This window comes from Microcebus murinus, chromosome 6, assembly GCF_040939455.1.
Source record: "Microcebus murinus isolate Inina chromosome 6, M.murinus_Inina_mat1.0, whole genome shotgun sequence".
Taxonomy (NCBI): Eukaryota; Metazoa; Chordata; class Mammalia; order Primates; family Cheirogaleidae; genus Microcebus; species Microcebus murinus.
The window spans coordinates 39252390-39264732 of record NC_134109.1 but is presented as its reverse complement, the minus strand read 5'-3'; the positions used below and the strand labels follow the sequence as shown (position 1 = coordinate 39264732).

At 31.9% G+C, this 12343-nt stretch overlaps 1 protein-coding gene across 2 annotated transcripts in view; it reads right to left on the bottom strand.

Moving 5' to 3' along the window:
* Positions 1–12343, bottom strand: part of C6H14orf39 (chromosome 6 C14orf39 homolog) — a 53566-nt gene extending 41223 nt beyond the window's left edge. Inside the window, exons 1-6 of one of the 2 annotated variants that reach the window (XM_076003624.1) lie at positions 12287–12343; positions 12132–12188; positions 10935–11061; positions 6115–6204; positions 1515–1702; positions 1377–1419 (exon numbers count right to left, since the gene is read on the bottom strand). In XM_076003624.1, the coding sequence (XP_075859739.1) occupies positions 1377–1419; positions 1515–1702; positions 6115–6204; positions 10935–11061; positions 12132–12188; positions 12287–12335 (554 nt within the window). In that variant the 5' untranslated portion in view covers positions 12336–12343. The remainder of the gene's footprint in view (positions 1–1376; positions 1420–1514; positions 1703–6114; positions 6205–10934; positions 11062–12131; positions 12189–12286) is intronic. The other variant, XM_012777636.3, reaches the window with a different exon arrangement.

Below are 12343 nucleotides of genomic sequence, written 5' to 3'. Positions count from 1 at the left end.
CCAAAGCTGACATTAAAAATCTACCCAATTTCCCATTTCTTGCTCTTTAAGACCTATAGTGCACCCTGCAGAACTCAGAAGAGAAGTAGATCTTCCCTCTGGACTTTCTGTCTGAACTGGATCTATGACCAATTTCAAGCAAGGATTTTTTAGCTCTTAGTAAACATCCTTAACTGTTATTAGCTAATAAAATTTCCTAAACTACTCTATAATCCATTTAGGAGACTTTAAACATAAATAGAACAGTGACATTGAACTAGAACTCCAGAGAAAATTTATTGGACTTTTCCTATTTTGCCTTAAAAATATATGATATATATGCTAAATTTATACACAAAATTTCAGGGGTTTTAAGGCTATGTTGTTTTTAAAAGTTTCAGTTTAAAATGTTAGATGTAGGTATTTAAATCTTAATCTTCAATTCTTCCTATTTCCATTGACCTCTTCTTGTCTGTCATGCAACCTTACATCTCATTCCATCCCTCATCTAACTCCCTAAACCCTTGCTTGTACCTTCAGCATCTACCAGCCTCTTTCACTTCTCTCTGAGGAGTTAAAGCACAGATGGGCAGGAAATGAACAACTAGAAACAGAATAGGCTAAAAACAAAACATGGAGGGAGCAATCCGCAGAGGAATTAAAAGGATGGTTTAGGATGAAGCAGACAGGAAGCAAGGTAGAATGCAGGGATAAAGAAGATTTAGTACAAACAGTGGAGTTATATAATCTGATAGGAAAGCATATGAAGGATTGTAGAGGTTGAAAGAGGATTAAAGTTTCAAGTTCATCATCAGGGAAGATCTCTCTAACAAACAGGTGAGACTTAGACCAATTAAGAATTACTTAAGCATCTATTACAGTGGTAGTGTATTAGAATTATTTGTTCACATGTCTGTCTTCCCTACTAAACTGTGAGCTCCTTATAAGAAAACTCTGTATCTTCTTCAGTACCACCCAGAACAAGGTAGGTTCCCAATGAATTTCCACAGATAAATGAATAATTGTGACTCACCTCCTTACTGCCTTCCAGTCTAACAAGTAATAATCAATTTAATTGGAACTAACAATTTAATTGGCAAGACAAAGCAAGATGATGTTTTCATTAGTTTGGTTTCTAAGATATGCCACTTGGAAGCCAGATACATATACATTTTAGTCTCACTAAAATTGCTTGCTTCTGATCACATGCACATATATGAAAACTAGTCCCAGATGATCTTTAAAGTGACCTCTAAAATCACTGAATTAAACACAAAAACAAATTCATGACTTTTGATCAGATTTTGATTTGTGATTCTCATAAGGGAAACACAATAACTATTAAAATACAAAAATAATACTTATCTAATGAAAAATTATAAGTAGATTGTGGATACATGTGTAATGTCCATTTAGTAAGTGATGGAAAGGGAGCAGGCACTGAAAAACAAAGTCATAGTTTAGACTGATTTATTATATTCTTTTCCTTACAAAGATATTGTAATTAAAACAATATATAACACAAAAGTTAATACCTAGAAATTTCATAAAAATAGTTTCATTCATTTTCAGTTGCTCAGTACATGCCAACATTCTGTTTTGAATTTCTTCATGTTCTCTTTTCTTCTCATAATATTCACGTGACAAGGGTATTTCTGAGTATTTTAGTTGGTATTGCTTCAACATATCTTTATACTGACATATATAACCATGATACATTTTTCTGTTAAAATTTAAAAAGATGATGTCTATATAACAAGAGTAGATTTAAAGGCTTTGTAAATATCACTTGTTAAAGTCTACTAAATTAAGGATAAAAGGCAAATCAAATATCTACTTATCCCTGCTTCCCTCAATATTGTTTGCCCTTCATACTTTCCTTAACTACACCACACTTCTCACCTCTACTATTTTCATTACCTGAGTTATTCACTCCTTAATCTTAAAAATCTTCAATCTAACTTCTACTCCTGCCATTTTTAATGACACTAATTTTACCAAGGTCACCAATAATCTAATCTAATCATTCAATCTAACAAACTGAATGATCTCCTTTCAGTGCTCATCCTAGTGCACTGCAAACTGCAGACACTGGCAGAACCTGGTTCTTTGGATCACTTGCTCCTTAAACCTCTAGCCTCCCTATGTCGAGTCTCTACTCTCCTCAGTTCAGCTACCTCTTTAACTAGGCCTTTTTCATTTCTTCTAATTTTCTTTAGCTAAAATTATTACATGAAGTAATGATCTATGTGTTAGAACTCTGGCTTCACAATCATTCATGTATACCCCACAACTATTTCATGAAGAAAATTGTAGCACAGTTTAGAGGAACTTCCACAATCCAACTCCAGTAGTAGTGAATGGTCATCTAGGCACAAGTCTTGAGTTGGACAGTTAATTCTTACATAAGGATGTTAACCCTTCCTTCTCTGAACTGTGCTTGATCTACAAGAGTCAATTACTGTGGCCTATTGACCATATCTAATCTGCCAACTGTTCTTGTACAGCCCATGAAGTAAGTATGGTTTTTACATTTTTAATGACTGAAAAAAATCAAAAGAAGAACATTCCATGATACACTAGTATTGTATGAAGTTCAAACTTCAGTGTCCATAAATCAAGTTTTATTGGATCATTTACATATTATTTGAAGTTCACTTGTGCCATAGGGCAGAGTTGAGTAGTTATAACAGACTGCATGGCCCACAAAAGTTAAAAATATTTACTATCTGGTCCTTTATTTAAAAGAGTTTTCCAATTCTGATCTACAACATTGTAAATGTTCAATCCAGTTCTTTATGGAAAATATAGTCTTAAATCCTTTTTTGTCCAATTCTTATCAATGCTTAGTTTCAAGAAATAATATTCATAGTAAATTTTTAAAAAATATATGATCCTTACATTCCTCAAGATTGTATCCCAAGAATGAAAAAATAAGCACCACACGTAGTCACCATCAAATTGGTTTCACTGATCAACACCTAAGTGCACATATAGGAATAACATTTATCGGGCAGAAGACAGGGGGGAGAAAGGGATGGGTATATACATTCATAGTAAGTGCAATGTGCACTGTCTGGGAGATGGACACGCTTGAAGCTCTGACTTGGGGGGGATTGGGGCAGCAAGGGTGACATACATAACCTAAACATTTATATCCCCATAATATGCAGATATTTAAAAATATTTTTTTTACATATTTCTACATTTGTTTTTAGTTTCTGTCCTCAACATTTCTTTAGTTGTTTTTTCTTTTTCTACCTTCTTGAGTTTAACAGTTGGCTGATTTATCTTAATTTTCCATATTTTAAAATAAGATTTTCTTATTTCTTGGATCAAGTCAAACTGTATGATGGAATTTCTTAAAAGATACTATAATGATTATCTCACTTTAACATATGAGAAAAGAAATGCAAGTATTCATAAACTGCTTATATGAGAAGAAAAGTAAAGATAGCAGCCTTATGCTGGTCAGCAAGTCTGAATCTTAAGAAAAAATTAATTTTGTAATATTGCTAAACTGTCCACTTTAGCAAGGTAAAGCAGTTGAGCCCCAAACAAGCTTTCTATTCCTCTAACTGCATATTTGCTAATTAAGCTTATTATGTAATAACTTGGTAAAATGGCCCAGGGAGGAGAGAAATACCTATAAGAAAACTAAGCCTGGGCCATCAGTTTTAGATGAGATCAGCGTACCATATCCATCATGTTTCTACTGTATACTCATGCCCACTCTTAACATATTCCATGCAAAAACCTTGGTTGAGCCCAGCATAGCTAAGGCATGGTTCAAGAAGAGACATTATTATCTCATCTGTTGCCAGCTATATTATTCTTCATGAATGCTTGGGTCAGGGATGGGAAATTAAGAGAAACAAGGAACTAGTGCCTCTACTTCCTCCATTACCCCATGATATCAATAAATAGATTCTTTTCCTTTTATAAATGCCTAGTATTGAATCATCAATTCAATTAACCTATGTGGCTAGTTTAAGAAAGAAATAGCTATTTCACTTTCATAGCTCTGGTTAGCTCAGAAAAGTCATCTGCAACAAATACTATCAGAGAGGTACATATTTGGACTGGTTTCCTTTAATTTCTCAATCATTTTTAAGAATTAATGTTTTATGGCCATGATTTATATTGAGAGATGTTATAAGAAGCAGTTATATACACTGGGTTTTGGGGGGGAAGGTCACTAAAGATACTGACTACCATATCGCACAATTTCCCTTTTATGAGGACCCAGGGGAGAAATGTCTCTCAGGCCTCAGGAAAAACGTCTACTTATCCCAAGCAATTGAACTGTTTTTGAACAAACACTCTGAATCTCAAACTGATCATATTTCTACAATGCTTTGATTATTAGGAATTTCAAAGCTTAATTTGTTTCTACATCTAACAAGTGTGCAAGACATCATAGTATGAATTTTTAACTTGACCAAAGCCTTCATCCTAATTATCCTTACTATAGGATATCCCTGTAGTCTTGATGTTTAATCTAGTTTTTTTTAACAATATAGTATTATTTATACAAACCATCTCAAATCCTTTTTGAAATGAAGCAAGGTATATAAATAACAAGGTAACAGTCTCCTTCAAGGATTCCATCCTTTGCCTACTCTTTGAATGACAGTGTACTCTAGCTCTCTCCTCTTTTTTGCTCCATATATTTCCCTGAGCATTCTCATCTATTTCCATGATTTCAAATGCCATGAAGTCCAAATCTATAACTTTAGTCTTTTTTTTTTTGAGACAGAGTCTCGCTTTGTTGCCCAGGCTAGACTGAGTGCCGTGGCATCATCCTAGCTCACAGCAACCTCAAACTCCTGGGCTCAAGCAATCCTTCTGCCTCAGCCTCCCGAGTAGCTGGGACTACAGGCATACGCCACCATGCCCGGCTAATTTTTTCTATATATATTAGTTGGCCAATTAATTTCTTTCTATTTATAGTAGAGACGGGTCTCGCTCTTGCTCAGGCTGGTTTCAAACTCCTGACCTTGAGCAATCCGCCCGCCTCGGCCTCTCAGAGTGCTGGGATTACAGGCGTCAGCCACTGTACCCGGCCTATAACTTCAGTTTCTACCTTCTCTGAAGACTCATCTTTGAATATAATGGGCATTTCATTCTAAATTTTACACGTGTGTTTTTAATTGAAATATAAAAATAGACACTGCTCTCATCTAATTATGTTAAAAATAAAAACATTTCGGCTGGGCATGATGGCTCACGCCTATAATCCTAGCACTCTGGGAGGCCGAGGTGGAAGGATTGCTTGAGGTCGGTCAGGAGTTCGTGACCAGCTCAAGCAAGAGCGAGATCCCATCTCTACTAAAAATAGAAGAAAAAAAAATTAGCCTGTTGTGGTGGTGTGTGCCTATAGTCCCAGCTACTCAGGAGGCTTAGGCAGGAGGATTGCTTGAGCCCAGGAGTTCAAGGTTGAAGTAAGCTATGACAATGCCACTGCACTCTAGCCTGGGTGACAGGGGGAGACTCTGTCTCAAAAAAATAAAAAAATTTCAATTTTTTAAAGGTGAAATTGTAATGCTACATATGTGTTCAAAGTTTCTTATCTTGTTTCCTTATACTCAATATTTATACTTAATCTCCAAGACAATGTGCTTATGCACATAATAAAATAAATTTACATAAATATTGGTGTTTCTCCATTAGAATATAGCTACCTCACTAAATAAGCAGCCTAAAAAATAGAAATTTGACATAAAGTACCCTTCAAAAACCAACACCCTAAATTTTTCATAAACTAATTCTACAGGTAACTATTATCCCAGGGTTTGCCTATAATAATTCAGTTATAAAAATCATTAATTGAAGGATTCTGCTATAATAACTGGTATTGAGAAATAATTTATATCTAAGGCCATATCTAAACATGTCCAGGGTTAGATAGAGCTTTACAAGAAACTGGCAGACCTCCAACTGTACCCAGGGAGTCCAACATACATTTACTTAAAAAAAATTCCCTCAACATTTATACCCCCATAATATGCTGAAATAAAAAAAAATTCCCTCAAAGTACAAAATTTCTACATACTTTGATTAAGATTCTTACAAAGCATGCCCTAGTAATACTACTTATAGAATTGGTAAGTTTAAATTAATAATGTACTGTACTTGTCTTTTTCAATAGTTTCTTGATAAACAGTAAATTGGTCCTGCATATAATCTTCATGCTTATGAAAAACATCACATGTTGGCTTCCAGCTATAAAAAAAAGTTGTATTTGTAATTAGCACCTTAGAATGATAAACAAATTGACAGAGATAATAAAAAATGAATGTAATCATTTAAAGAGAAGTGAATCTTTCCCTTCCTAGAGAAAACAAGCTTACATTAAGAAAAGTATTACCATCTCCCATCACCACCACTACTTCCATTCATGTACTCATATGCTCTAATGTCAATATTCATGAATTCTTACAATCAAACCTGTTTGTGAACCATGACTAGGGAAGGAACAAACATGGCATGCATGGCTAGATTATGTATTGCTATGACATTCCTATTACATACTATGTAACACTCCAACATCAGCCTTTCTTTCTCATCATATTTGTAAGATCTTAGCCAAAAAATGCTTTTGCAGTAAGCATTCAAAGAGCTAGGATAAGGGATAAAGAGAGGCTTTTTTTCTCCTTAGATACTCAGAAAAATGGGTGTTACAACATTCTGATCTAGAAAGAAAGAAACTAGGCCAAAATGAATTATTAAATCAGACAGTAAGAATAAAGTGAATATTCATCTTCTACATGTTTTGTTTTATTACATAACCAGAAAAGGCATTATCAATATAAAAAATATAAAATAAGTATATATCATAGCAGCTTCCATTCTAAGTACTGTTTGAATATTTTTATTTTTTCTAATCTTTTTTTTATTTTTTCAGATTCAAAAAGTATATATGCCCACTTTGGAAGCATAGAAAAGTATATGTAAGAAAATAACTATCATCTATATTCTCAACATTGAATAATAAGTACTATTATCATTTTAATAAATTGTTTCCAGATTTTACTATAATTATTTAACATCATTAAGATCATCTTCACATGTAACAATGTATACTCCTTTATTACTTATTAAAAAGAAGTTGCAGTTAAATATTAACCTGAATTTCTGATCATTTCCTCAAAAATGGAATTAGAAAGTCCAAGGTTATACATACATATATTCTCAGTACTAAAAAAATTCCATTAAAAATATATGCTCATTGAGAAAATGTTTGCTATAAGCATTTGGATGTACATCCTTCTAGACTTTTTCTAATTATATAAATATACAATTACTAAAGTGGGTTCATACTATGAGTATTGTTTCATAATCTTCTTTGTTCAGTTTGTAATATACTGTCAACATCTTTCCATGTCAATAAATTTACACCTATATCATAATTTTATTGACTGCCTAGTGTTCATTCATATGGATATACCAAAATTCATTTAACCAATTCCATAATGTTGAACATTATGGAAGAGTTGCTTTCAATATTTTCCTACAGAACTCAAACAACTCAAAAGCAAAAACCCAAATAACCCAATTTAAAAATGGAAAAAGGATCTGAAAAGACATTTCTCAAAAGAGATACAAATGGCCAACAGATATATGAAAAAATGCTCAATATCTCTAATCACCAGGGAAATTCAAATTCAAACCAAAATGAGGTATCACCTTACACCTGTTAGAATGGCTATTATCAAAAAGACGAATAATAACAAGTATTGGTGAGGATGTGGAGGAAAGGGAACGACTGCATACTGTTTGTGGGAATATAAATTAATACAACCATTTTGGAAAGTAGTATGTAGGTTCCTCGAAAAGCTAAAAATAGGATTACCATATGATCAAGCCATCCCACTTCTTTTCAATTCCAAAGGAATTAAAATCAGTATATCAAAGAGATATCTGCATTCCCACGTTCATTTCAGCATTACAATAGCCAAGAAATGGAAGCAACCTAAGTATCCATCAACAGATGAATGGATATAGAAAATGTGGTATATACACACGATGAAATACTATACAGCCTTAAAAAAGAAAGAAATTCCATCATTTGAGACAACATGGATGGAACTGTAGAACATTAGCATGTTGGAACATTATGCCAAGTGAAGTAAGTCAGGTGCAGAAAGACAAATACTGTTATGATCTCATTTACATGAGGAATCTAAAGACATTACTCTCAGAAACAGAATAAAAAAGTGGTTACCAGATGTTGGGGATGGGTGGGGGGAGGACAGGAAAAAGGAAGATGTTAATCAAAGGGTACAAAGTTTCAATCAGAATGAAGTAATAAATTTTAGTGGCCTATTGTACAGCATGTTGACCACAATTAATAATAAAGTGTTATATGTTTCAAAAGTGCTAAAAGAATAGTTTTTTAATGTTCTCACCACAAAAAGGTGGAAAGTAGCTGAAGTGATAGATATGTTAATTAGCTCAACTGAGGCTTTCCACAATGTATACATAGATCAAAACATCATACTGGAACCCATAAAAATAAAAATTTACTATTTATCAATTAAAAATAAAATTTTAAAATGCACTAGTGAAAACTTGTACAGCAAGGTTGTACATTCTCTCATCTTTGAGAGAATCCCTAATTATTTCTTTGCAAAAAATTTTCAGAAATGGAACTATATAATAAAAATCATGCTTAATTTTTAAAGCCTTTTAAAAACCTATATGTTATCCAGGAGATTTACCCCAATATACACTTCTACAGTGTATGAGAGAGCTGATTTTCTTATTTCCTGGCCAAAAGTAGGTGTTACTTTTCTTCAAATCTCTGCAAAACTTAAAGGCAAAAAAATAGCATTTAATTATTGTTTTAATTTAGATATTATTATTAGTATGATTGAGCGTTTGTTCACCTGTTTTTTAGACTTACGTATTTCTTCATTTTGGTATGTATCTCTTTACCTTTTTTGCTCATTTTTCTAGCAGAGCTTTTTCGTTTTCTTATTAATTTCCACAAGTACTTTATGTTTTTTAAAAATCAACATTTATTTGACTTTTTCCTAGTTTATTCTTTTGTCTTTTGTATCATTATGGGCTGTTTTTCTTTTTAATTTGTATATTGTCATATTTATCTATTAATTACCATGTCGTTTCTGACTTTGGTGACATAGAGAGGCCTTCCTTTCTCAAAGATTACACAGTCACCTATATTTTTCTAGTGATTTAATGTTTTCATATTTCACATTTAAGTCTCTTAACCAGCATGCTGAAATCATGAACCAGAGGCATTCATGAATTTAAACATTAAAAACAATAGATCCTACTAACTCTCCTCGGACCACAGCAGAGATTAAGCTTGTACAAAGTACAGTTTATTTATGATATGGTAGGTTCTAAGGGGAAACCAACAGTATTTTTCCAGCACCCAGTGCAGTTAATTAAGGAAAACCACTGGGAAAACCTACTACAATAAAACCTAAATCAAAATAAAAGTTCAACAGTATTTAATTTTTTGTTGATCAGATTGCCCAAATATTTAAACTTTGATAATTCCAGTGTTGGCAAGGGTATGAGACAACAGAAACTCTCTTACATTTTTAATTCATTTTATATTTATAAAAGTAATATTCTTTATAATAATCAATGTGTTATTGTATAAAGAAAAAAATTTTTCCTCACACATTGTTGATGGGAATATAAATTAGTATAACCTTTTTAGAGAGCAATTTGGTATTATCTATTATCTATCAAATGTTTTAATGTACATACTCTTTAATCTAGAAATTTTACTTCTAGGGGTCTATTCTAGACCAATACATCTATATATATGGAAAGATATCTATATATATTGTTTATAATAGGGATAAAATGGAAACAACCTAAATGTCCATTAATAGGAGAATGGTTAAATAACTTAAGATAATCCATCAAGAGGGAGGGGAAGGGGGTGACAAAAAAAAAAAGATAATCCATCAATACTATAAAATGATATGGAGTTGGTAAGAAGAATGAAATCTATACATAATTACATGTATAGTACAATTTATATCACATACTGTTAACTTTAAAAAACAAGTTGCAGAATGGATGATCTCATTTTTGTGAAAAAGAAAGATAGCTATTTGAGGATGTATGTGTGTGTGTAATAATGATGTCGAATATTCAAGGTCTAAAAGGATACAACTGTTAAGAGTGATTACCTTTGTGGAACAGGACAAGGTGGGCATATGAACTGCAGGCAGGGAGAAACTTTTTATACCATATATGTATATATTGTTCGAATTTTTATATTAGGTATATATTATTTTTATAATTTATTAAAACCAGTGGGGAAAAAAGTAATGGAAAAAACCAAAAAGGCTTCTTAAAATTTTTGGATAACAAAATATTTCAAAACAAATATGATTCTAAGTATAGTACTTAATACAAAGACAATGGTCCACATAAAATTAAATATAGAAAACCAACATTTTTAATAAGTATTTGTAATATACAATAAAGTTCTATTCATATCTTTGCTTTAAAATGTTTACCTTGTACCAGATTTAACTACTAGAATCCAGAACTCGAAGTCTTGTTGAAAGAATTCTTAAAATATTGAATACTTTTATTCTAAAAAATTTTAGGCTATACTCCCCTACACAAAAACGAGATCTTGAAACTTCAAAGATGGAAATTATTTCTAATTTATCTAACAGAAATGTTATATACTGAGCTCAGATTGTTCATAATTCTGTATTTAGACTAATTGGAATTGAATTAGTGAGATTTTATAGCCCTTACTTCTATTTTTCTTTTGAACCTCTTGTGATCCCTTTCCAGGGTGGCATGTAACAAGGCAATTTAAGACTTGATTCATTATTTTGTTAACATAGAATACTACCTTAAAGCAACAGCATCTTCAGTATAATCTCAAAAACCTTGAATCAAATAATCTAATGACACTTATTAAAAGTTCATTTCTTTCAAATACTCACTTACTACAGCTGTCTTTGATCTCTTCACTATGTTTATAGTAATGACCAATTTCCTCATCTGTTGTATTTATAGTTTCATGTATCTTACAAATAGTTTCTTTGGTTTCTTTAATATCTTCAAAGCATTCTAGAAAGAGGAAATGTTTATTTTCTTAAGGTAGAAATCAAAAATTTTAAATAAACAAATATACTAGAAAAAAAGGGGTATGGCAACTTACCTAAAAAGAGAAGACTCAGAGAACAGAGAGGAAGCGAGGCTTGAGATGGATACAGCCCTATACTAAAAAGCAGAGAACCAGGGCCAGGCCCACTCCTAGATATAGAAGCTAAAAAGGATTTGTGTCTGTGATTGAAGAGAAATAAATATCCCCTGTATCTTACTTTTAACATAAGAGGACTAGATTATGTGACATCTAAGATCAAGCACATCTTAACAATGTTAGGAATCATGTAAATATTTACTCATTTATGACACTAACATAAAACTTGCTTTTGACAAATGTGAGATTTCTATTCATCAATTCCATGTCAATTTATTATTTACTGCACCTTTGACTCACTTATTTGTTACTAGTGATTAAATACAAGATAAAAAATAAAATCATATAATTTCTTCAAAGATTAAAATAAATTCTTAATGCCCTATATTCTTTTTTGATTGCAGGAAAGATAACCAAACTACCTTTAAGAACTATTAAGAAATTAATAGCTCTATTTTTTACAGTTTTTGTATAGGATCTTAAAATATAATATTATCCAGTATTTGTCTAATTTGCTTTGCCATTTCTCTCATAATATTATTTTTCAGAATTCTTATTCCTGAAAATGTGGAATCCATCAGCTGTTAGCCCTGATTCTTGGTAATTTCTATAAAGATTTAAAAATTTTCACTCAAATATTTGAAGCAACCTATGATTTGAGAAAAATAACATCTTTTCAACTGCACTTCAGGGGTCATTTCTACTTAAGCAAAATTCTTCACAAAATAATTAAATGCTGAAATAGAAATTTATTATCAAAAAACTATAGTTAAGTCACAACTGTTTTGCCTAGCTCATTATTAGTCCCCAGAGAGAAATGGCACAAAATTTATAATGTCAACTGTAAGTTGTCCTAAACAGGACAATTGTATATTATCTTACATTCCAAAAAAAACCCAAAAACACTAAAATATCTTTATTATGAAAAACTACTTACTATTAATTCTTTGAACAATATCTTCTTTAGTACTTATATCTTGCTCATACTGGAAAACTAAAATAAACAATGTCTTTGTGATTTCAATTCATTTTTAAAATGTCAAATGATAATACAAATAGTTACTTATTTCTTTATTTTCATTCTATACCTACCAAATTCTAGCAAAAGTCTGTCCAAACTGACAAATAGGCTGTCACTCATGTTGGCTA